This window comes from Wolffia australiana, chromosome 8 (genome assembly GCF_029677425.1).
Source record: "Wolffia australiana isolate 7733 chromosome 8, ASM2967742v1".
Taxonomy (NCBI): domain Eukaryota; kingdom Viridiplantae; phylum Streptophyta; class Magnoliopsida; order Alismatales; family Araceae; genus Wolffia; species Wolffia australiana.
In genome coordinates this window covers 1,504,108-1,531,087 of record NC_135842.1, presented here as the reverse complement: position 1 = coordinate 1,531,087, position 26,980 = coordinate 1,504,108, and the positions used below count along the sequence as shown (strand labels likewise).

Below are 26,980 nucleotides of genomic sequence, written 5' to 3'. Positions count from 1 at the left end.
CGGATGTTCGATATGATCAAGCATTCAAAAAATCAAATCTAAACCTTGAGTAGACCCGGGGAAAATTCGATTTGAACTCGATCTTTGCATTGGGTTTGGATTGAACTGTTCGATCTGGCCCAATGTTCAGATAAAATAATTGGATTCGATTGAATTCAGAATCACGGTTCGGATTGGTTCAGATTGAATGCTCAAAACAAAATTGAATATTCTCAGAATCCCTTCCAAAACCAATACAAAGCTCAGATTGAATATTCTCAAAATCTCTTCCGACTGACCCGACGACTACTGTTTTGATTTGTTCATTCTTCTCTTCTGCAGTCTTCCAATCTTCCCTCTGTATTCTGCATTCGGATTAAGCTGTGGAGGTGTGTTGAGGCAGGCTTTTGGTTGAAACATGAGAATTATGCTGGATTTTAGTAAAGAATGTTATGGTATTTGGCCTTTTATCGACGACAGAATGAATGTTACGATTCCAGAGATTTATGAATTGTCTCTTGCCGCTAATGGTATTGAATATATGTGAGGATGATGTGGATGAGGAATTCAATTTAGAGCAATTAACAGTTGATGTAGGTGGATGGTATCAAACAGCTGTAGTACCATGGTATCGTTGATGATATTGTCGATTATTCTTCATCCAACATTCGTCAACACCATCGTTAACATCAATAAGTGTTGAAGAATTTGAAACAACGATTGACATGTAGAGAACACAATGAATCAATTTCGAGTCTATGAATCCCATTTTTCCTTGTCTCTTCATCTCTTTCTTTTTCTCCATCTCACTTTCTCTGTTTGTGTCTCTATTTCTATATTTCTTCAATTTTCCTCTATTTCTCTCTCGTTCACTCTTTCTTTCTCTAAAATTTTCTCCCTTCCTCTCCCTATATCCGTCACTCTCTTCACATGTTTTCCTCTCCATCTTATACTCTCTCCATCTCTATCTCTTTCTTGATACTTCTCTCCTCTTTTGTCTCTCTTTCGTCGTAAGTTCGTCACTCCATCTTACTCTGTCTCTACAATGACAGAACCTATCCACAAACTAACAATAATAAACAAAACATAAGTGAATAATCATCAGTCGGGTCTGTTTCTGTCGATATATTCCAATCAAAAGGTCAACATGGAGACTTTTCTGACATGCATGAGTCATGCACGTGCATGAGAAAGTTGCCTCCTGAAGATCAAAGTGAATCAAAATTACATAAATATGAACTCAATGAACATCCTTTTAGCGTCTAGAACTATTTTGATCTATGCAAATAACAATATTTTATCTGCTATTTGTTTCTCCTCAAATATCTTTTCTATAAATATAATTAGATTTTTTCATAAATTAGTTATGATATTTTATTCTTCATGTTCCTTTGTTAGGGAAATGGTACAGTTTTATGGTGGCAATTCTTTGTGTTAACCATTCTTGCAATCTAAAACTAGTTGAAAATTATGAATTGTCAGCTAATAAATACTACAAGTCAAGAGCTTTGAGGTGTGGAGATTGTCAGGAGAGGCAATTCGCTTATGGAGAAGAAGAAATACCAATTTATGAAATGTTTTTATGAAATATGGATTACATAATTACTCAAAACTAATGAATATTTAAACTTGGAATACGACTGTGCATTCCTTGGTAACCAATCTTCTTACGGCCATTATTTCAGCATATTTATTTTATTTTTTCTCCGTTGGACTTATTTTAACTTCCGTTGATATAGAACATATTGTGTTTATATAGACATCATTTTGTTTAGAAGGAATGCTTGGGATTTTACTAAAAACTCTTTCTGGTTGGGGACTTAAAATGATACTCATGCATTCCAGCATACTGATTTTTTATCATGGATCAGACATGATTTACTAATTATTTTTCTTGCTTGGTATTTGATTTTTTCACGATGGATTATGATTCTGATCCATCATGAAAATCTTATAAAACATTATTCATATATGATTACTTGCCGTGATGTATTCCATCGAGACACACATCAACTCTTGGATATCTGTCTCCTAGGGGCGATGAGACATTACCAAGCTTGTCTCCTACCGGTTGACATCATGATGGTGAATATTAGTGTGATAAAAAAAATGACGCATCACTAGCCGCTGGTACACCAGGCGATGTGATTGATCTAACTGCCTAGGGGTTGCCTGCTGTAATCAGGCATTGTGCATCGAGGTCCAATGTATTCCAATATTTGAGGAAGACATGACCTCAACACTATGTATGCAAGGCATGTAGGAAGGTCACCCCCTAGGAAGGTCATTGATAAGCTGAATTATACTATAATTAACTAGGTTGATTACTTTCGTTGTATGTAATCAACTTATACGATATTATTTATAATGAACCCTCTATATTAAGATGTAAATGATGAGTAGAGGGGTCGTCCACAGGGAAGCCGAGTTGAAGGATTTCATTCAAGATAATTATAATGGAATTTTAATAGACTTAATCTTGATTAGATATTGTATTCAGGGAATATCTATTCTCCAAGATTAAATAGGGATGATCTGTATTGATTTCCCTTCTGAGTAAACGGGTAGCTCTTTAGAAATCATAAGTGAAATAATTGAGAAGAGGGAGGTATGAGAGATGAGAGAATATGAAGAGAATATAGGTCCTCACTTCATTCAACCTAGTCCTCTAAAGAAGATCCAAAATCAGAAGTGTAATAAGATAAGAAGAGTGCTCAATATAGGGTTTTAAAATAATAATGATTGATGAAGTGGGTACAGATTCAGAGGGAGGTAAGGGACATATAATCTATCTAATTTTTAGGATATTTTTATGTCTGATAATAGAATCTTATCATTAGCTATCTTCTTTCTTCAATCAAGACAAGGACTATTACATTTCGCCCTAGCCAAAACAATTTAGAAGAACACAAATCAGGATCAATGAAGAAAGAAACTAAAACTGAAATAAAATACCAGGATAAAAGTTGATCCAAGGAGAGCTTCCCTATGACCGTAGACCGTGGTCGAGCATCCAAGAATGAATAAAGAGAGAGAAAATTAGGGATTTATACCAAGGGTAAAGGGGTGAGGCAATTCCACTTTTTCCCCTAAGAATTCCTTAATTTTCTTTAGTTTTGGGATCTTCTTGTCAATCCATATATACGGATGGAAGAGGATACAATGAAGCAATAGCCCTCAATATTTTAGCTCAATCCGACAGTTGGATCTTCAGATATAACGTTTGAATTTGGAGCAATCTAAGGCGTTTGATCTTTTTGGCCTTCTCTCCATGAAATTTGCAGAAAAATCCCTTCGCTATTGCGACATTTTATTTGGACGCCCCCTAGAAATATTTGGATATATGCTCTTCCGCTCCTATTTCACTTGGAAAATTGCAAAAAAACCCTTTTATCTTTGAAAATAAGTTAACATACCAAAACTTCAATAAAATATCAGATTTACGCTGCGAAAACTAACGAAAGCAGTTTTAGAGCCTTTTTCTTCATGTTCTCCACAAAATAATTTCTCTAAAATTCCATAAAATCAGTAAAAATCAGGAAAATTCAGGATTATATAAAGACAAAATTGTTTCATTTTTAGTATGATATTGGTGGCGTGGACGCCAACGCGTCGACACCGGACGCGCCGTCACCATCAACCGAAATCAACATCTCCGCTACGGACACGCTGCCACAGTCAACCGACGTCAACGCCTCCGCCACGGACACGCCGCAACCGTCTCCACGCACATCACCATGCACGCACGCTCCTTCACACATCATGACACGTCGCCAATGGCAGATCAACAACTGCCGCTTCGCGTGACACAAAGCACGTCTCACGTCTTTAATTTCTCATCTTTAAGTTCTATTTTCTCTTTCCTCCAAGGCCTATATGTATAGGCCATTGTTCAAGAAACAGTTAGGCAGTCATTATTCAAGAATCTAGTTTCTGTTTAACTCTTCTTGGAGGACTGCCCAAGCCTCCCTATCCCTTCTTCAACCCTAGCGCCGCCGCCGTCACCGCATTGCGTCCCCGGCCTTCCCCTCTCATCCCCTCTCTCTCTCTCTCTCACTCTCTCTCTCTCTCTCTCTCTCTCGCCCTCCCAGGGCTGCCGCCTAGGCCACCCAGGGAAGCCGCCCAAGATCGCCCAAGGCAGCCGCCCCAGGCCGCCCAGGGCAACCCGCCCTAGGCCGCCCAAGGCGCCATCCCAGGCCGCCCAGGGCAACCCGCTCTCGGCCGCCCAGGCCACCCAGGGCTGCCGCCCAAGGCCGCCCAGGGCAGCCACCCCAGGCCGCCTAGGGCAGCCCGCCCTAAGCCGTCCAAGGCGCCACCCCAGGCCGCCCAGGGCAGCCCGCCCCAAGGCACCACCCCAGGCCGCCCAGGGCTGCCTGCCCCAGGCCGCCCAAGGCGCCAACCCAGGCCGCCCAGGGCAGCCCGCCCTAAGCCGTCCAAGGCGCCACCCCAGACCGCCCAGGACCGCCGCCCAAGGGCGCCCACGGCAGCCACCTCTGACCGCCCAGGACGGTGTCCGCGCTTGCTTACTCCGTCCGTGCCCGTTCGTCCGTCTCGCCCTCCACCAGGGTCGTACAATGCCCGGAACACCCAGTCTTCTCGTCCAGTGGGCCGCTCAACGCCCGGATTCGCCCAGACTTGTCACTATCAGAATTCCCCGCGGCCTCTTCACGCACTACGGTGCCGAGGTACGCCTGAACTCTTTGGTGTCGAAGTGTTCTCCGTCCAGTATTCCACGAGAAGTCTCCACCGTCATCAGATTTGTTTTGATTTGGATTTTCCTACAATTCTCTTCGAGAGTTTCTATCGAGACGTGAATTTGGGTATTGATTTTGGTGCTTCGGCATCCTCGCGGTGGGTGAAGACAGTACTCCCAGCCTCGACGAGGATCGGAGCTGCACCACCAGTATTTCATCGGTTTAAAACTCCAAATTTGATCATGTGGATTTCTGTGGTCTATTTTATCCCTCCTTCACCCGATCCATTCATTGCCTTCCATCCGTCCTTATCATCTCTCCATCCCTCTAGTCGTCCATTTCCTAGTCGTCCTACATCAGATAACATGCAATTAGAATCATTTTAGTGTAAATCAAAATGTAATATATATGAAACTAATACTGTAAATTGCATGTTATCAGTCATCATCAATATGAACTTGCAGAGCAGTACAAGTTTTTTTGGAGGCATCTTGAGAAGTTTCATCATTTGATACACGATTAACTAAAGGGGTTACCAAAGACATAGAAATTAGTTGCTTACCTATTACATGGTGGCTCGCGCACTAAGGACTCGGTGGATTGGGATTACCCATGAGGTGACTTAAGTTGAGCTTAGGCATCTTGATGTAGGACAGCTAATGAAAAGGGTGAATGAGGGGATGGATACGACAACGACGGGTAAAGGGTGCTAGACGGGTTTGAATGGAGGGATAAAACAGACCATAGAAATCCACACGGACAAATTCGGAGTTTAAAACTGATGAGATACTGGTGGTGCAGCTCCGATCCTTGTCGAGGGCGGGAGTATTCTCTTCACCCACCGCGACGATGCCGAGGCAGCAAAATCAATACCCAAATTCACGTCACGAAAGAAACTCTCGAAGAGAATAGTGGGAAATTCCAAATCAAATCAAATCTGGCGGCGGTGGAGACTTCTCGTGGAATATTGGACGGAGAACACTTCGACACCAAAGAGTTCAGGCGTACCTTGGCACCGTAGTGCGTGAAGATGATGCGGGGAATTCTGACCGTGATAAGACTGGGCGAATCCGGGCGTTGAGCGGCCCACTGGACGAAATAGTCTGGGCGTTCCGGGCGTTGAACGGCCCTAGCTGAAAGTGAGTCGGACAAACGGACACGGTCGAGGATGGCGTGCGCGAGTACCGGTGTGAAGGCGACCTTGAGCAGTCCAGGCGGTAGCCTTGGGCAGTGATGGGTTGGCTGCCCTCAGCGGTCGGGGGTGACTGCCCTGGGTGGCCTGGGGTGGCGCCTTGGGCGGCCTTGGGCGGCCTAGGGCGGGCTGCCATGGACGGCCTGGGGTGGCTGCCCTGGGTGGCCAAGGGCGGCCTACCCTGGGCGGCCTAGGTGGCTGCCTTGGGCGGCCTGCGGTGGCTGCCCTGGGTGGTGTGGGGCGACGGCCTTGGGCAGCCTGGAGTGGCTACCATGGGCGGCCTGGGGCGGCGGCCTTGGGCGGCCTGGGGTGGCTGCCCTAGGCGGCCTTGGGCGGCGGCCTGGGGCGGCCTGGGGGGGCTGCCCTGGGCGGCAGCCTTGGGCAGCCTGGGGATGGCTGCCCTGGGTGGCCAAAGGCGAGGGAAGAAAAGGGGGAAGGAGGAGAGAGAGAAGTCAAGAGAGAAAGAGAGAGGGAGAGAGATGGAGAAGAAGGTGGCCGACGATGCGAGGCGGTGGCGGCGGCGACGGCGGAGGCGGCGGAGGTAGGGTTGGAGGGGGATAGGGAGGCTGGGCAGTCCTCCAAGAAGAGTTAACAATAAACTCGATTCTTGAATAATGACTGCCTAACTGTTTCTTGAAACAATGGCCTATACATATAGGCCTTGGAGGAAAGAGAAAATACAATTCAACGACGAAAAATTAAAGACGAAAGATGTGCTTCGTGTCACGTCAAGGGGTAGTTGTTGATCTGCCGTTGGCGACGTGTCATGATACATGAAGGGGCGTGCGTGCGTGGAGACGTGCGTGATGTCGGAGTGTTGACTTCATCCAATGAGGGTGGTGGCATGTCTGCAGAGGCGGTGTTGACTTCGGTTGACGGTGGCAGAGTGTCCGTAGAGGCGGCGTTGACTTTGGTTGACAGTGGAGACGCGTCCAATGTCGATGCGTTGGCGTCTTCGCCATCACATCTCATTCACATTGGGGACCTACCATGGAGTATAACGGACAGAGAGGGTTTCATACGATGGCCTATTCCAAGCTTGAGAGTAGAGAAGGATTCATTCGCGGCAGCATATCATGAAATGAAGATAAAATTAACTCAAGAACTCACCAATGTCAGTCATATCTCCGTAACTATCGATGCGTGGACATCAAAGAATGATATTCGACTACTTGGTATCATTATACATTGGATTGATGTTGAGTGAAAGTCGATGGATCGGGTGTTATCTGTTTGATAACTAGCCCACGACCATTCTGGGGATAAAATGAGTGAATTCGTCGTGTCATTGCTCAAAGAATTCAAGCTCAAGACTAAGGTATATTGTGCACCATTACTGTCATGGCTTTTAGGTAATGTAATGGGTTTTTTGGTGTTACAGGTCGCTGAAACTATGACTGATAAGGCTTCGTGCATCAGAAGAATGATCAAAGTATTGTCAGACAAAGTAGTGTATATGAACCCATATTTCACACCTGCACGCCATGTTCTGTGTATCGCCTGCATCATTAACCTAGTCATACAAGCTGGGCTATCAAAGGTCTGCATTTGAGAACATGCCTTCCTAGAGGAGGATGATAATGAGATGACTCAAGAGAATGATCCAACGAGGGAGTCATGTGGTACACATGCCAGATCTTTCTCTCTTGATAACTATGATTCAAGGGTCTATGAACAGATCTAAAAACTATTGGGAGATATGCAAAACACCTGGGCTTCCTAATAGCAACAAATTGCCCCTCAACATGCCGAAAAGATGGAATTCCACCCATGACGTGTTGGAAGAACTGGTGGAGATGAGCAGGCCTTGTTCGCCATGGTACTCCTCCTTGATCCGCAAAAAAAAAAATCTACATTTCTGATGATGAGTGAGATGTGCTCACCGATTTTGTAAAAAAGTTGAAGCCATTTGCAGAGGCCACAAACTCATCAACCAAGATGACAATGTTGACAATTCCTGCAATTGTAGGTGTTGTTACATTGTTGAATGCCCACTTAGAGATCACTTCTGCACTTCAAAACTAGAGTGGGAGCTTAACAAAAGAGGCACATATTTTGCTCTTGGCCATTATCAACCTAATGATGACACAGCTTTCTAAGTATATGTTTGTGCTAAAATGCAAAATAGTCATATATGTTGCAGCCGTGCTGCATCCTTTAGTCAAATTAGCATCTACATATCGATTAAAACACTCAGTTGTCTTGAGTTATGTGCACCATCTGCTTCAAACAATAGCAGAATGAGAATTTGATAGTACATGTCAAATTGGTAGAGCATAAGCATCACCAATGCCTAGTGTCTCGATCGATAATTTTTTTCAAGGATTGATGCTCTACATGATGCACGATTCAGATCATGGGTCAGGGGTTTCTAAAAATTAATTGGATCACTACATCACTGCTTCTTTCTATCATATGGCAGATGCATTCTCTTAGTGGAAGGAGACTGACGAATGACAGTTCCCTCGATTGGCGATGTTAGCCAAAGAGTTTCTATCGGTTTTGCCAACTTCCGCCTTGAAAGAGAGATTGTTATCCGCTGATCATGTCGTCAACACATACAAACAGATGCAGTCTGAATGTGGAAAGTAATGCAGCCATACAAAACCAAGAGGCATACATGAAACACTACCACTGACAAATATTTATGGGACTGAACTACCATTATCAAGTTATACAACTGCAACCAGTTGTTCGTAAGTCAGATTTAATCCTTTTTAAGATTAATAATTCATCTTTATATTGAAGATTTTCAGACTCCAAATAGTGCAGTGAGGGAGTAAGAAGCAAGGGGACCACAGACGAGAATAGGGTTGGCTGATTGCGAGGGGATGTTTCACCGATAAATTTGGAGATGGAAAAATATGTCCCTTTTGACAAGCAAAGCAAACTTTTATTCATCATTCACATTATCATTAATTAGATGGTTCAATTTTATGTGACGTCGTGGACATCCTCCCATTCAGACACATCATGTTGTCTTGTTGGGTCACGGTATCTATGCCATCTCAAAAAGGGATATCCCAGACATCCTCTCACTCCGTCACATCACATTATATTGTTGGATTGTACTGATGTGGTCTCAAATAGGGATGTTGTCCATCGGTGTGCTTGATGACATCGTCGACATGCGACGTCGGGGATGTCCTCTCACTCTATCAGGTCACATCATCTCATTGGGTCACGGTATTCACATGGTCTCAAGCATGGAGATTGTCCATCCGCATGGTCGACAACATCGTTGACATGTGATGTCGGGGACGTCCTCACAATTGGTCATGTCATGTCATCTCATAGTATTGATGTAGTCTCAAGCGGGCACGTTGTCCATCGCATGGTCTACGACATAATTGACATGTGATGTCGGGGAGGTCCTCTCACTTGATCACGTCACATCGTCTCTTGGATCATGGTATTGATGCGGTCTCAAATGGGGACATCGTCCATCAGCGTGGTCAACGATGTCGGTGACATGTGCCAACAGGGACGTCTTCTCACTCGGTCACATCCCGTTGTCTCGTTGGGTCACTGAATTCACATGGTCTCAAGCAGGGACGTTGTCCATTGGCGTGCTTGATGACGCCCATAACATGTGGCGTCGGGGACATCCTCTGACTCGGTCACGTCTCTTCTTCTTGGTCCTTCAAACATTTCAACATAATTTCATCTACATAATTGTGTAATATTTTTTAATAATGTTGATTTATAGTTCTCTCATCCAAACTCATATTGCACTCCATAAATATTTTTAAAATAACTTTATATCTATAATTTACATAATAATGGCTGATTTATAATTCTTACTTCCAAACTCATACCTTAGTCTTTCAAAATATTTCAACATAATTTTATCTATATCTCATTAAATATAATTTTTTGAAAGTATGAGTTTCCTCATACCTTGGTCTTTCAAAAACTAATTGCCAATCTCACACATTTTCATTTTATTACGGAAATGATCTATTTTTTTCGAACAGTTTGAACAAATTTTTGATTGAAGTCGATTGAACAAATTTTGTTTGACCGATCTAAAAGCTTGTTCAAGATTCAGTCTGTTCAGATCAAATCGTTGATCGATGGAAACATTCAAAATATAATAACATTCCTTAAGGTCTGATGTGGAATGTAGAGCTGAACAATTTTAAAGGGTGCTTCAGATAACGTGCGAACAATAAAATCTAATTTTTGTAATAGAGCTGCTTATAGTCGATTCTCATCTACCTAACTGCTAATAGACTTGACCACTATCCTCCATAATATCATGACTCTAAAGTCATTGACGGCAGTCGTCATGTCATGAAAGAAAATTTGGAGAATGTATCATATGCACTCCATGTCATCAGAACATGAATGAATTCAAATACCATTTCACTACTCTACAAATCACATTGGCATGCTTCGGATGAAAAATTTTCATTCATAAACTAGGGACGCCTTAGAAGGCATTATCTTCCTTTTGTTCTACTGTCCTATGGTTTGTACTGAAGAGAATCATTCTTCCTTAAGGGTCAAATATTTACAAAAAAAGGTACACAGATAAAAGACCATAATTTCAGCCCACAAAAAGCACACGGACCTTCTTGACAAGCTAAGAATTCGGAAAATTCATTTTATAAGCTCGGAGTGCAACAGAAACAACATCTTCTTCCATAAGTTCTACCTCCTTATGATTTACATCAAAGACAAACTATTTCCCATGAATGGTCTGTATTATTTGTCACAAGACTCCTATATATGTGTGTTATATGGTCCTCTGGACCCAACCCTCAAGAACCCAATCTAGATATTGGTTTTTCTATGAGAAATACAACACCGAGGCTCTTTCCCATTCATTCTCCGGGTGATGGCCATCGTCTCACCATTTACTAAAAGAGGTACACAATAAATAAGACCATACATTCAGTCCATGAACAACACACGATGACTTCTTATCAGACATCCTACTAAACTCCTTGGTAAGTTAAAAATCCGAGAACATTCATCTAAAAGTTGGGAGTGTATAGGATATCACATCATCTTTCTCTTGTTGTTCCACCTAGTGTTTTTTTTCAGAAGACGAATCATTCCTCATCAGTGGTTATAAAGTTCACCAAAAGAGGTATAAAATAAACAAGATCAGCAGGAGAAGGGATGAGTAAGGAGTCTTACTGCCTGCTCTGTAGCCAATGCTGCAACGACTCCCGCGTAACTCGCAGCATCCCCTGATCTCGTGGTCTCCGAAAGGCTGGGACTTTCTCTGAAGCCAGGGGGTTTATCTCGGAAACGTCGAGATTGGTGGTCCCCATCATGGTCTTACCTTGGCCGAGCCTGACTTCCAGGCCCAGTTCATCCTCCAAGAGCTTGATGATCGCATCCTTGACGATGGATCCTCCCTGTGCGTGGCCTGGAATCTCGCCTCCGATCCCTGTGATGATCAGATCCTCGTCCATGGCCTGGCCTGAAGATCGCCGACAGGAGATATCAGTGTGCTCTCATAAGGGGCAAATTCATCATCGTTATGATCATCCCCAAATTTCTGTCATCTATTTTCGGTACAAGATGAATGAAAGGACAATGATGATGATGACAAGGCGATGAAACGACAATGATGATGGAAAATTCTCCTTTTTTGTTTATCGTCACCCCAAATTTAACCATTTTGGGTACGAGGAAACGATGATGCCGAGGTGATGGTGACTTTTTCCTCTGATGAGTTGGATATATGACGGCGGCAGTGATGATGCATAGTCATCGTCATTGTCCATTCATCACCGTTTTAGTACTGGACAGGTGACAAGACATGATGACAGGCGATAATGAGATTTTCATCTAATTATAATGAATTGTCATCATAATCAACCACTCATCATTGTTATCATCATCCCCAAATTTTCCTCATCTGTTTTTGGTGCAAGACACGTGATGAGATTGATGATTACAGGAGATAATGAATTTGTCATCCGATTGAGATGAATTTTCATTGTAACTCTCAACCCATCATCGTTATCGTCATCCCATTTTCGTCATCTGTTTCTCGTGCAAGATGAATCGCGAGATAATGAGGATGAGGTGAGGACAAATTGGCCATGGGATGTTTCGGACACAGGACAACAAGAAAGATGAATTCGAATCGTAATCATCGTCCGCTCTTCATTGTCAACCTAAACGATTAACCCTAGGGGAGGATTGGATAATGATCGTGTAAAACTCGTCACCTGGCCCATAGCTCTCCTTGATCATCCTCAGCACAGAAAGAACCACAACCCGTGCTTCAATCTGAGACAAATTATGCCACGAGAGAAAAGTAAACAAATAAAAGTTAAATATTCGGTAAAGCTCAGAAATAATCAAGCCCAGCAGTACAGCAATAAAAAGCTGCTGAAAAATCTGTCTTCAACTTAGGAATTCTCCAGCTGTCAAATGACCGCAGAAATTTGAATTCATTGCGGATGAGAAAAATTTAGGTGTCCTGAAATTGATATTGAAGAGGCTGATTCTCTGATGAAAATTAACTACATTGTGGAGACCAAGAGAAAATATTTCGGAAAATGTTTTTGTTGTTTCGGCTGCCATGATTGGATCTTTTCAAAGTTAAAGTCCTGGAATTGTAGTTCAGCCATTCATCCATCCATCAAGGGAGCAGTTTGTCAGCGGAGAGATAGATTGGGTTCAGAGATTTACATGCTCCTTTACCATGATTTTTGAAATCTTGCTTTCTCTTTTATCGAGGTAATGCAGAAATTTTGTGAGGCGTCCTTGGAAAAGAAATAAATTCCCTTTTTCTACAAGATTTTTTGGGCATCAGGTGGTGTAATTTGATTTGATCCCCAAGAAAAGGCCTGATTTGTCCACAACGATTGCACATGTTACCCTCTTCCCAGTATGCATCGATTAAATGTTCTTTCCTCCAAAATGAAAAAGAAAAACAAAACTCAGCGATGAGATAATAGAAGGAAAGTTTTACCTTGGTGAGGCCGCTGAGATCGACCACCTGGTTCTCGCTGACATCTTTCTGCAGGAGAACGGCGACCTTTTCAATGAACGGGCTCTGTGCACTGTTGCTTTCGCCTGTGTCAAGGAGTAGACCTCTGCTCCCAGCCGCAGAGTTCAGGGCACCTTCGCACCACTCTCCAAGAAGATCCTTCAGAAAAAGATCGTTTGCGCTGTACCTGAATGATTAATTGATATAAAATTAATTTCTGCTCAGACTTTAGTGAGAATTTTCCAGCTCAACGGGATAAGCTAGATATTGCGTTCAAATTTCTAAAATTTTCAAATAGAAATACAAGATAACCTGCTCAGTCAAACAGAAAAGAAAATAGCTTCCGACACTCTCCGAGATTAAAAATAAACTCTCCCAATATTTTAGATCGTTCCCTTGGGAAATAATTATATGTTCCTTGTTCTTACCCGGATCTACGCATTTCCTTGTACATGGCGAGACATTGCCGAACATCATGCAAGGAGCCATATTTTGTACGAGCTCGGAGAAGAGTGTTGTAAGTCACCTAAGATTTTCGATAATCTTAGAAAATTTATCAATTGAAAGAAGGGTTTTCCGATGTGAAACAAAAGCTAGCAAGGAGATGAAGGAAAGAAAGTTTTGCTAACCAGATTGGGCGTTATTTGGAATCTTTTCATTTCCTCGAATAAAGAATAAGCTATCTTTAGATTGTTGCTTGAAACGCATGCCTACATAGAAAGTCGGATGACGGTGAAATCAAGAGGACAATAAATTATTTACCAGAAAATCTTGAAATATTTCACAAAAGACAAAACAAGAGATAAACGTCGAGTCCATTCATATGTGAGGGTGTGCCAGCATTTTCAGTCACGTAGCATAAAACTGACTTAGTACATCACATGACGCAATCTCACTCACAGTTTTGGCATTTAGCATTAATTAGTTAATTTTTAATTCACCATAGAACAGTCAGATTCAAAAGTTCATGAACGTAACTCCAAAGTTAATGAGCAGTACGCGTCTGTGGAATCATTTCACGGCTGAAAACCATAGATTGTCAAAATTATGCATATACATTCGGTCAAGGTTCTCTTTAGGTGAACAATGATTAGATGGAGAAATAATGATAAGTGACGTTTCTCCTCATCTTCCTGAAAACACACAGCCGGCCATCCCTGATCTTTCCAAGGCTTTTATTTTGCATTCATACGGACAACCGATCCTTTCAAAGTGCAAGGGTTGAAAGAAAATTTTATCTCGTAATATCATTTGTGGATATAAATAATAAAGGTTTCAAGGATTCAAACCCCAAAAACATCATTAGGATTGAATCGAATATCCTTATCACAAAGTTTGTATCAAAAACCACGCACTATTAGAGGAAAAGAGGAACGAGATGGAAAAATAAATTGGGAAAATTATCGATATCCTGCATTCAGCCCAAACAAATCATTTTAAGGTTATACTTTTTCTTTTTCATATGCGGTTACCATTTTAAGGTTATATTTTTCTTTTTTCATAGCGGTTACCATTCTCTACCTTTGTGATCAAATCTATGCCATCTAAAGAATTGAGAAAATAAACCATCGGAAATGCTGTCTGCAGTGCCTCAAAGCTCGATAAGCAACAAACACCAAAATTTTAAAGCATCATGACCAATGCTTAACAAAATCTCTATAAATATTAAGCTCTAGGGAATATCAAAAACCTTAATGGCAGCTGTATATGCAACAACATCTGGCTTAATTCCAACACTGCGCATTGTTTTGAAGGCCTGTGATAGGAGAGGAAATGTTATCTCTATTTCAAATAAGTAAAATAAAATAACGGGATGATCAGTCAATAAAAAAGTAGTCAACAATTGATCATACTTGGCTAACTAGTTTAGTGGGGAGTGTAAAAAAATGTAGTAATTAAATAGCCCAAGGGTGGTAGAACAATCTGATAAGATCTTCTGGAGGACGTATCGTCACAGAGGCATGGGAGCACCCTCAGACCCATCAGAGTGGGACCATCTAGCCATCGGGCCAGGCCCAGCCAGATGTCCTCAAGTTATCTCTCTTTAGACACACTATATAGATCTTGTAAGGATGTTTAGGGAAGGATTATCAAGTTTCTGGTTGTGAACTGAGGTTCCAGAGCTGCATCTCTCTGGGATTCACTCTGCTGCATCCAGCAGTGTTGAGGACCGCCATCCTATCTTTGTTCTCTTCTTCTTTCTCTTGATCATCCTACTGATAGGTTCCCTTGTGGGATCCTTCAATCACAATCTAGCACATAGAGCAGAACTGACGCAACCCTGAGTTTGTTTGACGGAAAATTGAACGAAAATAACTATGATTTCTTCGTATATATATCAGCACGACCGATGTAATGACATAAATCACCATATTTGCATTAACTATCTTAGTCCTCTAAATATCGAATATAGAGTAGAATAAAGTTATTTGCAAATGAGAGGTCGTATTTTAAAATAAAACTGAATCTCACGATTAGAGACATGGGTAACAAGTGAATTTATGATGTTTTCTCTCCAACATCCGTGTCAAAAATTTGAAAATTTCCCTAGATTCAATCATAAATCGGCAATCATTTAAGATGAGATAAGCAAGGAAAAGGAGAGTATAAGAACAAACAGCCTCTGCTAAATAGGTCATTTAACATCAAGACACTTCATACCTGAAGAGCACCACTCATATTACAGGAGCTCCCACACATATCAATGAGAACAGACCAACTTATGCGATTTGGAGAGAGACCCATCTCTTTCATTTCATTCATAAGATCCTTGACATGGTGATAATCGGTACCACAGGCCTTCATTAGGACGTTGAATGTCGCTGTTGTTGGTCTGAAAGGCACTATTTTTGTTTGGCCCTCAATTTGATCATCAGATAAGCTCACATCTGAAGAGGGTGTGGAGTCTAAATCTTCAGCAGCATTCCTATCGGCAGGGTTGCAACGTACTTTAAAACCATTTAATTTCCAGGAACGATAAAAACGGAAGGCTCTGTCATACTGACACGCCTTGACAAAGGCGTGTAGAAGAATGTTGCAGCACTGTGAATTGGGTTCACAGCCACGTGAAAGCATTTCTTCGAACACTCGAATGGCTTGATCGACCAGGCCTGCATTGGCACAAGCACTGATTAACGAGGACCATGTCACAACATTGGGGTTGACACCAGCCAGAAGCATATCTTCCTTAATCTTCAAGGCCATTTCCCACATTTTTGCATCAGCGAAAGCCTGCAATATTACTGGGATTTTGAAAATATATTCGGGTAGCCACAAAAAATCTAGAGGTTTAACAACAAACTCAATTCTAGGATAAAGCTCAAGAGTTTCTGTGAGATATCTGTTGTCACCTTAATCATCGTGCTATACGTAATAACATCCAGTTCAACATTTCCTGCAGACTTGACGCATTTCATTTCCAAATAAATGTCCTGAGCCAGGTCAACTCTCTTGGATAGGCAGCATGCTTTCAATAGTATGTTGTAGGAAGTAATATCTAACTTGACTTTCAGGCTCTGGAAGGTAAAAGACACGGAATCAGATTAAAATGTATTGGATGATCCGATAAAGCAATTGACGAAATATCAAGAGGATGGATACTGAAAGAGATAGAGTGTCTGAGCTTACTAGATCGTAATGAAAATGAAGAAAAAGGTTTACTGGATTGCAATGCAAGCGTATGCGAAGTCCAATTTTAATTTTTAATGAATAAAAAATGAGAACTAGGGCACAAACTTGGATAAAATCAAACATAACTCTGAAATTTTAGTCACTAGCTCAAACATACTATTGCTAGAATGTGATTTTATTTTTTGAAAACAACTAGAATCTGATTTTAAACTCTTAGATACAGGAATATCAATTTTTTTGTGTTTTCAAAAAAAATCAAAATTTTGAGATCTGCCTGTTTGAAACACGCTATAAGAGCAAAATTTAAAGTACATACTTGTCAGAGAAAAAATGTCAGTAATTTAGCTTAAAATTTCAACAATCTGTTACGTTGCTCTGAAATTACGGTACGTAACCTAGTCAACGCTGTAATCTTACTTCACCAATGAGAGGAAACAGGAATCCACTTCAAGAATCAGGACCAAAGAGTTCACACCGTAGAGATGAACTGAGAAATGAAAGAATGATAGACGATAACTTTCAGACAGATAGCCTCATCACCATGTTATATTTTTTATTAATTTCTTGTAATAAAAGAAATCTTTTTTGTTTGCACACTCGGCCCATTTTATTGGACCCACTTTGACACGCCATAAAAGAAGGGGCTGACCATTAGTTAAGTGGCTCTTTGTTCTGTGAAAAACCCTAGGAGTGCGACTTTCTGCTACTATGTCGTCCACCTGTTTGAGGAGAAGAAGATCTGACAATAACAGATATAGGTCGATCTGGACATATCCTCCTCTCAGACAGTCAAAAGTATCTGATATGATCCTCATCCTATCTAATGTTAGTTCACAAGAGCATTTTAATCATTCGGTCATTGTGTATTTCCTTTAAATAGGGATGCCTTCCCTTTAGAAGGGCAGCCAAGAACTTGAGTCTGGTAGGACAGTGCTATTAATCCTAATCGTTTTCAAAAAAAAAGAACGGTAGGACAGGGAGTATAGGATTGATGACTCCTAGTAGAGTCGAGATCAGGCGAATCAGCTTCTCACTCGGAGATCTGAGCAGGATGATTTTCCCCTTGGAGCTCCAACAACCTTTTTTTGTAAGAAGTCCTGAAGTCCCTCCTCCATAATGAGCTCTCTTATTTATTGCCGTTGGTCTTCCTGCTTCAGGCGTTTAAACTCTCGGTGCGTGAAACTCTCATGTGAGCCACTGTTTCTGCGCCTCCTCTCAATATGATAAGACTTAGTTGGGACCAAATCATTCTGTCCCCAAAAAAATTATTTCAGGATAATATCTAACACATTTTAGGAAAATATCGGACGCACTCAATATTCAGTCTGTGGGGTTTAAAACACTATTTTACCTCTTTTATTCTAGCCACTAGCGCCTCTGCTCAACTAAAATAAGGAACAATTTTTTCAACGTTACCTGGAGATATTAGAGCCTCTCGTTTGCGAAGAGCTACAGTCCAAGCCTAAATTATAATACCCACGTTCAACTATTTTGATATTATTCTTTATCCAGAGTAATAACCTAGTAGACCACAAGGATTTTTGTGAGCTCTCAACTGATTGGATAAAAGGGAGAGAGGAGGCAGGGTGACGGGAGGAGCCCACAGTACTGGGAGCAAGGGAATGAAACCCTAAAATTCAGTAGAATGCTCGATGTCATTCATGTTCTGTTGGGGAAGAGAAGGAGAAGATAATGACATGACTTGAGCAGAGTACATGTGAGGGTATATGTACCCTAAGAGGGAGAGAGGATAATAGGGCTAATGGGCTTATAGAATAGGGCCCATTAGCCCATGAGGGATAGTCTATCACTAACACCCCCCCGCAAGCGAAGTATGGATATCTTCCATACCGAGCTTGGAGACGGCACGTTGAAGAAGAGGGCGGGAGAGTCCCTTGGTAAGGACGTCCGCTGCCTGGTCGGCGGATGCAACAAAGTCCAGGTCAAAGATTCCTTCGTCAACTCGCTCCTTGAAGAAGTAGCGGTTGCGCTCCATGTGCTTGATGCGGCCCTGTTGTCCAGGGTTCTTGGCCAATGCGATCGTCGACTTGTTGTCGCAGAAGAAGTGAATCGGGCCAGCATACTCCACGTGAAGATCGTGAAGGATGCCGTAAATCCACTGGCCCTCAGAGGCCCCATCGGCGAGTGCGCGGTACTCAGCTTCGGCGCTAGAGCGGGAGACTTTGTCCTGCTTGCTACTTTTCCAGCTGACGAGGCTGCCAAAAACAAACGTGCAGTATCCCGTGGTAGACCGATGATCCACAACGGAGCCGGCAAAGTCAGCATCAGTGTAGACTTTCACTGTCTGGTCAGTGCTGCGAGGGAAGAGCAGGCCCTTTCCGGGGCAGCCCTTCAGGTACGCAAGGACCCGGTGGGCAGCCTGATGGTGAATCTCCCGTGGGGAGTGCATAAACTGACTGAGCAGGTTGACGGCGGCGATGTCGGGCAGTGTCGTCAAGTAGAGGAGCTTCCCACCAGCTGCTGATACGGTGGGAATTCGTCAGCGGCGAATCCTCCCCTTTGCCCAACTTCACGTTGGGATCAATGGGAGTGCTCACCGGCGCACAATCTGTCATCCCTGTCAGTGCCAGTAAGTCGACGGCGTATTTCTGCTGCGAGACGAAGATCCCACGGGGGGAGTAGGCTACCTCAAGACCAAGGAAGTAGCGAAGAAGGCCGAGGGCCTTGATCTCAAACTCCTTAGCCAAGGCAGTGCTGAGGCGGACAGCTTCGGCAGCATCAGATCCCGTGATAAGGATGTCGTCGACGGCACGGCAAGAATGGAGACACCGTTCGGGCGGTGACGGAAGAAGAGAGAGGCATCTCCATTGCTCTGAGTGTACCCTTCGGTCTTCAGAACAGAGGAGAACCTCCCAAACCACATGCGCGGGGACTGCTTGAGTCCATAGAGGGACTTCCGCAGTCGGCACACGTGACCAGGGGGGCCGAGTGAGTAGCCCGGGGGTTGCTGCATGTACACCTCCTCCGTCAAGTCGCCGTGCAAGAAGGCGTTCTTGACGTCGAACTGGCGGATGGCCCAGTGGAAGTGCGCTGCAAGCGCCAGAAGAAGCCGGACAGTCTCCATCTTCGCCACGGGAGAGAACGTCTCGAAGTAGTCCACGCCATAGGACTGAGTGAACCCCCGAGCCACAAGCCGAGACTTGAGGCGTTCGAGAGTACCGTCCGCATGATGCTTCTTGGCATGAATCCACTTGCAGTCCACTACCCTCTTGCCCGGAGGTAGTGGAACGACATCCCACGTGTGGTTCTTGAGGAGAGACTGCATCTCCTCGTCCATCGCCGCTTTCCAATGGGGAGAAGCGATAGCATCGGCTAAGCGTCGAGGAACGGGATCCGACTCGATGCGGGTGAGGAACAACCGGTAGGGAGGACTCAGCCGGTCAAAGGAGAGGTAATGAGAGAGAGGGTAGAGGGGGGCCTTAGTGCACTGACGGACCCCTTTCCGTAGAGCAATAGGCCACCCCAACTGATCGTCACCATCGACAGGAGAAGGAGCGGAAGCAATGGGGACTCCCGGGAGGAGCAGTAGACGACATACCGGGAGTCGTAGGAGACTCACCGGAGGGCGAGGGTAGACCGGGAGGAGGGGGTGACGAGGGTTGGTCACCGAGAGAGGAGGAGGGTGATGCACCGGGGTTTGACAAGGATGGGGGGCCGGAAGGAGGAACGGAGACCAATGGGAGAGGGAGAGCTGCCGAAGGGGGAAGGGCAGGTAACGAAGAAGAGGTAGAGGACATGTCCAAGGACCCCGCAGGAGGAAGTGAGGAAGATGAATCAAGGGGAGAAAGATCCGGAAGTGAGGAGGGTGGAGTGGGAGTGGTGGACTCCACGATCGGACTGGGCCCCAGGGGGGGGGGGCCGAGGGAGCCTCATCCAGCGGAAGGCGTGATGAGGTAGAGTAGTCCCCAAAATAGGGTTCATGCTCGGCAAAGGTGACGTTTGCCGAGATGAAGAACCGCCGAGAAGGCGGATGATAGCACCGGTACCCTTTTTGGAGGGAAGAGTAACCCACAAACACACACCGGAGTGCGCGTGCATCAAACTTCGTGCGTGTGGGAGAAGTATCATGGATGTAGGTGGTGCAGCCGTAGATACGAGGCAAGAGTCCCGTCCGCAAAGAAGCATTCGGGAATGCCACAGTCATCCGGTCCAAGGGGCTGGAGAACTCCAGGAGTGGGGTGGGGATACGGTTAACGAGGTGAGTACTCGTCAAAACCGCCTCTCCCCAATAACGCCCCGGCGCCTTGGAGTCCAAGAGCAATGTCCGCGTCGTCGAGGTAACATAGCCGATGCGACGTTCAGCCATGCCATTCTGCTCGGGCGTGGCCACACAAGAGGACTCGTGGAGGATGCCTCGGTCGGCAAAGAAGGAGGCGAGGTCAGCGTTGAAGAAGTCCCGAGCATTGTCGGAACGAAAACGCTGGATGCCTCGACCAAACTGTGTCTGTACCATGGCGCAAAAGTGTCGAACATTCTGCGCAACCTCCGACTTCGCAGTCAGGAGGTAGACCCACGTATAGCGGGTAGCTTCGTCCACAAAGAGTAGAAAGTAGCGGTGCCCTTTCAGACTGATCTGCGGTGCCGGCCCCCAAACATCACTGTGGACTCGGAACAGCGGGGTCGATGTGTGAGACGAGGATGAAGTAAAGGAGCATCTGCGGTGCTTGGCTAACTGACAAGGTTCACAAAGCATAGTCTTAAGGTCCACGCCCGAACACAACGCGGGAAAAAAACGCTGTAAAGTGGAGAAAGGTGGGTGTCCAAGTCGCTGATGCTCCATCAGAAGGCGTCCCCGACGCTGCTCAGCCACCGAGAGAAGAGTCCGGTGCACCATGAAGCACTGGGAGCGGCCTCCATCGTCCAGCATCAGCAGTCCGTTCTCCCGCCTAATCGGTGTAGTCCGGCCCACCTTGTCAGACAGAAACATGCCGTCAGGTTGTAGGTGGAAGGAGCAGGAGATAGCATCAACTAAGCGCTGCGGAGACATAAGCACGGCCCGCAGGTCAGGGACATGGAGAACGTTGTGGACCACACGAGGCCGTCCACATAGACTGCCCCGATTCCGGCCACACGGAGACGTCCACCCCCGGCCGTGAGGACAGTGCGGCCACCACGATGCCGCTCATATGATACAAACCGGGCATTGCTCGGGGTCATGTGTTCGGTAGCCCCCGAATCAAGGACCCACGTCGTATCGGAGACGACAGGTGAGTGGAAGGCCGTATGGCCACAGTACCATGCATCTGAAGATGAAGGAAGGGAAGACGCACCAAAGCCGCCGAAGTAGGCCGTGGACGGATTCTGCAGGGCAGCCATCTGGTCACGGAGGCGGGCCAAATCTGCCTGAAGCTGGTCCATAGTCACTGCGGAGGGGCTGGCGGAGGAGGAATCAGAATGGGCCACCATGGCCTTGCCTTCTGTGGCCTCTTTCTTCTTTCGCCAGTCATTCAGGCGCTTCTTGCACTTGTTCTTCCCGTGGCCCGGTTTGCCGCAATATGAGCAAATCGTCGTCCCAGCTGGAGGAGCGGCGGAGGTGGGCGTAGGGAGGAGCGACGGTGCCTTGCCGCCTGAAGGGAGTGCAGAAAGTAGTGCGGTCGACTCACCCGGGGGGCCGGAGGAGGGAGTCCCATGGAGGAGGAAGTGGCTTTCCTCTTCTTGAAGCTCCTTCACCAACTCCTCAAGGGCAGGAGGACCTTCCTTGCGGTGCAAGGCACGACGACGTACGTCATCATACTCGCGGTTCAGGCCATTGAGGAAGCCCATGATCCGCAGAAGAAGCACATTCTGGAACATCTTGGGCGTCGGATCATCGGGCGGTAGGTAGTAATCCACTTCATCCCACATTTTCTTGTGGGCAAGTGCATATTCAGAGATCGTCAACGACCCCTGACGGAGATTGCCGGCCTGACTTGCAAGGGAATAAAGACGCCACCAGTCGCTTTCCCGGCCACAGAAAGAGCGCACCTGATCCCAGAAACCTTTCACTGTTTTCTGATGCGGAAGACGGTCGCGGAAATCTGGAGCCAGGGTGTACGCATACATCCAGCCGAGGATGAACTGGTCCTCAACGTCCCACGCTGCATAATGTGGGTGGTCGATGGTAAGGGGGTCTTCAGTGCAATGCTTGAAGAGCTGGCGCGCCTTCAAGGTGGTCTCGACGAAGCGCATCCACGGGAGTAGATTCGGGCCCCGTAAGAGTGTCGTCTCGGGGACCAACGGAAGCGGATGAGCCACCTTGTAGGACAGTGGCTTCTCCAGGAAGTCGGTCTCAGTGAACGGCATGGTGCTGTTACGGCGTTGCTACGGTAGTGCTGCGGCTGCGGCTGCTGTGCGTGCGCTGCGGCTGCAGGCTGCGGCTGCTGTGCGTCTTGGCGGCTGCGGGCTGCGGCTGCTGCGCGTCTTGGCGGCGCTGCGGGCTGCAGCTGCTGTGCGTCTTGCGGCGGCTGCGGCTGCGGCTGCTGTGCGTCTTGGCGGCTGCGGGCTGCGGCTGCTGTCGCGTCTTGGCGGCTGCGGCTGAGGCTGCTGTGCGTGCGCTGCGGCTGCGGGCTGCGGCTGCTGTGCGTGCGCGGCGGCTGCGGGCTGCGGCTGCTGTGCGTGCGCGGCGGCTGCGGGCTGCGGCTGCTGTGCGTGCGCGGCGGCTGCGGGCTGCGGCTGCTGTGCGTGCGCGGCGGCTGCGGGCTGCGGCTGCTGTGCGTGCGCGGCGGCTGTAGGTGGGCGATGTCAAACCCTAGGGAAGGAGCTCTAGAGCTCTGATACCATGTTGGGGAAGAGAAGGAGAAGATAATGACATGACTTGAGCAGAGTACATGTGAGGGTATATGTACCCTAAGAGGGAGAGAGGATAATAGGGCTAATGGGCTTATAGAATAGGGCCCATTAGCCCATGAGGGATAGTCTATCACTAACATGTTCTGTCTATTTTAAAGAGGCAAGCAGGTTGTCTCACTTTTACATAAAAGCCTCCTAACAAATTAATGAGATACTTTTTAACCCTGCATTTGAAAAATTTGTAACTTCAAAAATTATTGATGTTGAACCTCCCAATGCAAACACAAAAATTGTATGGAATGAAAAGTAGATTTTTTATCACAAATGATCATGAGTAGTATTATGAGTGATAAGAGAATTTCAACGAATTGAAACTAAAAACATAACAATAGAGCCCCCAAATCACATTATTATTTGAAAACAAGGAAAAAATATGATTAACTCTTAGATCATATTTCAGCGAACATTGACCTAATCATATGGATAAAAGGATTCGGAAATGACGAATAATGTATCATGCGTCTTTTGAATTCGTAACGATATCAAGTAGCAGTATATGAAAGATACTAAACCTACCTATGCAAATAGGAGGGGGGAAGTGATAGCATTACTTGCATTTTTCTGTAAACATAGAAGGTGTAACTCAAGTCATGGGCATTCACGTTCATAAGGCTGTTAAAAACATGAGTATTTGGGATTAGCTTCTGAGCAAGAAATTCCTGCAATAAATGACCAAACATAGAATAAGATTCAAACAAATTACCCCAAGACAGAAAAAATAATGTAAATCACATCGTACATATGACGAAGCGCACCATATAACTAAAATTTAACTAATTTTTCTCATTGTTTTCGGTAGTATTTTTATCCAAAGACTTTCCTCAACGAACTTCAGCCCAGAACATCAGCATTTTTCAAAACTCCGGGCATGTATTATTCATGAAAAAATATAATTATTCAGGAGGCCTGTCTCCTGATTTGAACAAGGGACCAACGCTCATTTTCTTTATGTGTATCTACTTCGATCTGAGATGCCTTACACCAAGATTAACAAATTCACAGTACATGATGAAACATAAGACTAGGGCTGGAGCTAGGTGAATTATCCTTTCTACAAAGTTTTCCGCTATCGAAATGGATACAGACATAATTTTTTCTGCTTATAAACTCAACGGGAAGCCAAGGCAGGATAACTTAATAAGTTTAAAAAATATGGACACTTATTCCAGAAACTTTTGCAACTAGTTCGCCTCTTCTCTTATTATGAAGCTTCTAAGGCCATGCAGAGGAGTGGAAGCACATGATGTTTATTTAGAATGAAAATAGATCATTTCCGTGTGTCGATAATCCAGTACTTTCTACAGCATCCTACATTTTTAGCAGACCACAAACTTTAATCATGAATCAAACGGATTTCATGTAGAGTGTGAATAAAACGAGAAATATATGAAACGACTAGAAGCCCATTACCTTCAGAAGAGATCTTGATCTCATACAGTCACCACAAATGCCACAAACATCAATTATAGTACGGCAAACAAACATGTTAAATCCCCCTGATTTTTGTTTCACTGCTTCAAATGCACTTAAAGCAGAAGATAAGTCTTTTTTCTTTCCAAATTCTTGGATGATGATGCAGAACAAGAGTTGTGATTGCGGGAGAACACCGGCATACCTGAAAAAATTGCCAAAACGAGTTGCAACTGAGAGACCAGCATCGTTGTTAGAGTAAAAAGTATAGAAGCTTTAAAACAAAATTGATTACTTCATCACAGATTCAAGCACAGAAATAAAAGATGAATAAATGGGCAACATGGGCGAATGAAAGAGTCATCTCAATATTCCCCCCCTTTGCTAATAGAGACTTATGTCAAAAATAAATTTCTATAACCCTCTCAAACCACTTCACGCACTGAACCGATCTTTATTTCCGTCTTCAGACCTGACCATGCCAGGTTTGGAATTTGACTTGACATACACGGCCATAAAGTTTTAGTTCTTTTATCAGACTTCAATTGATCACGTAATCAATGAGTATATCATCATCATTGCAAAGTAGACGCTAATCGGCAAACAGCTTAAAGCCCTCGCATAATTATTCTTCTTTGAAATGTTTGTCCAATAATCCATCGCAACAACGTCCCCTCTGGTGTTAAAATGCCGACAAAGTATTCCCAACCAATTTTCATCATCATTCATTCAATCTGTGAATCTAAAACACGTCGAGTTAACTCGCCACTCTTAACCTTTTCACAAGGTTTTCTTCATTAAGGCAAATAAATTCCCTTTCTGCAAGTATCGTCCACTCTAATTATCAAACAGGGATACGAAGTTCAAAAGAATAACATAATTTTAGTTTATTAGAGTTTTTTTTTTTTTTTGAACTATTAGTTTATTAGAGTATTAAACTGATAATGACACCCCTTGTTGTTATTCTCCAGCTACGGCGAAAGAGGGTCGTATAATCAATTTTATAAAGTCAACTTTAGGGCATGAATTAGTAAGAAACGATACAAGAATGATAAAATTCCCCAATATGAGCATAAACATGATAATTACAAGAGCGAAGAAAATTCCAAGCATCTTTCCAGCACGAAGAAAGAAATTGAAGCCGTAACAAGTGCATTGCATAAAAGTACAGGTCGTGCGTTTAGACTTGTACCTAACAGCCGTATCCGGATCGCGATTATTGACAAACATCTTGATCACCTGAATCGGATCCACGATACGCTTGATATAGAACTGGAATCCTGAAATTCAACCCAACAACTTAGTTCATCAGACAATGCAAGACAATAAATACCTATAAATGACACTACAGCTTTGTTTATAAACCAACCAGCAAGAATCTCCATCAAATTAACGAACTCCGCCAATCTGCCTTCATGAATCAACTCCCGGCACTGAACTGCAAGATCCTCAGCAGCCACATTATCGAACAAGGCAGACGGCCGAATACCCAATTTGTCAACATTCCCCATAAATTCAATTACTTCATTGAGCTCTCCTCTTCGGAGAATCGCTGAAAGCCCTCTAGAGATCAATCTGGTGTTCAACCGAGCAACAAACAGCGATTGCCCGGCGGAAACAGCATCTGATGCCAGAATGCTCTCCGCGATCATGAGAAAGTCCTGCAGTCTGCCGTTTCCCACAAGCTTCGAAGCAAGTGCGGCATAGTACTTCAGCAAACTGCTCTTTTTCGCGTCTCCCGACTCCGATGGAGGTAAAGATGAGGGATTTGAGGTGAAAACGGAATTCTGGCGAGTACCCGCCAAGGAAGAGCCTCGAATGGCGAGATTTGGGGGCAATTTCAAAGCAGATTTCGAGGGTTTTCTCCACTGTTGGAGAAGAATCGGGGCATTGCAGAGATGGGCGAAGTGGGAGGGCTGATGATGGGAGAGTAGAGGGGAAGTCCCGACGATAACCTCCACCTCTCTCATGCTCTCTTGGCCACCCGCTCTTCTTCTCCCTCTCCGCACACTGATGTAGTGTTCTTATATAGCCTTGAACACCCACTTTACTGAATTCGGTATATTTGCTCGAAATAGCCTCATCCATCAGAAATCTATATATATATATTATATTATATATATCCCTCTCTTTATCTCTATCTCTATCTCTATCTCTCCCTCTATTTCCTCTATCTCTACGTATAACTCCTCCCTCTCCTCTCTCTCTACCTATATCTATATATATATATATATCTATTACCTATATTTCTCTATCTATCTTCTA

The 26,980-nt window shown here is 44.5% G+C and overlaps 2 protein-coding genes across 3 annotated transcripts; both read right to left on the bottom strand.

The window, feature by feature from the left end:
• Positions 1–9,394: 9,394 nt before the first annotated feature.
• On the bottom strand, positions 9,395–26,734 carry LOC144706465 (Tetratricopeptide repeat (TPR)-like superfamily protein). Of its 2 annotated transcripts, none has more exons than XM_078579430.1 (13): positions 26,085–26,734; positions 25,908–25,995; positions 24,716–24,920; positions 23,857–23,964; positions 16,177–16,341; positions 15,488–16,057; positions 14,517–14,582; positions 13,456–13,536; positions 13,255–13,352; positions 12,809–13,013; positions 12,060–12,120; positions 11,014–11,302; positions 9,395–9,506 (listed from the first exon to the last, which is right to left on the bottom strand). In XM_078579430.1, the coding sequence occupies exons 1-13, from the start codon at positions 26,683–26,685 to the stop codon at positions 9,410–9,412; spliced, it is 2,634 nt and encodes an 877-aa protein (XP_078435556.1). In that variant the 5' UTR covers positions 26,686–26,734; the 3' UTR covers positions 9,395–9,409. The 2 variants fall into 2 exon arrangements, with proteins under 2 accessions (XP_078435556.1, XP_078435557.1); XM_078579431.1 differs by lacking the exon at positions 9,395–9,506 and adding an exon at positions 10,822–10,900.
• Positions 20,357–22,803, bottom strand: LOC144707095 (uncharacterized). The gene is made up of 2 exons (XM_078580217.1): positions 21,748–22,803; positions 20,357–21,386 (listed from the first exon to the last, which is right to left on the bottom strand). The coding sequence occupies exons 1-2, from the start codon at positions 22,757–22,759 to the stop codon at positions 21,364–21,366; spliced, it is 1,035 nt and encodes a 344-aa protein (XP_078436343.1). The 5' UTR covers positions 22,760–22,803; the 3' UTR covers positions 20,357–21,363.
• Positions 26,735–26,980: the final 246 nt, after the last annotated feature.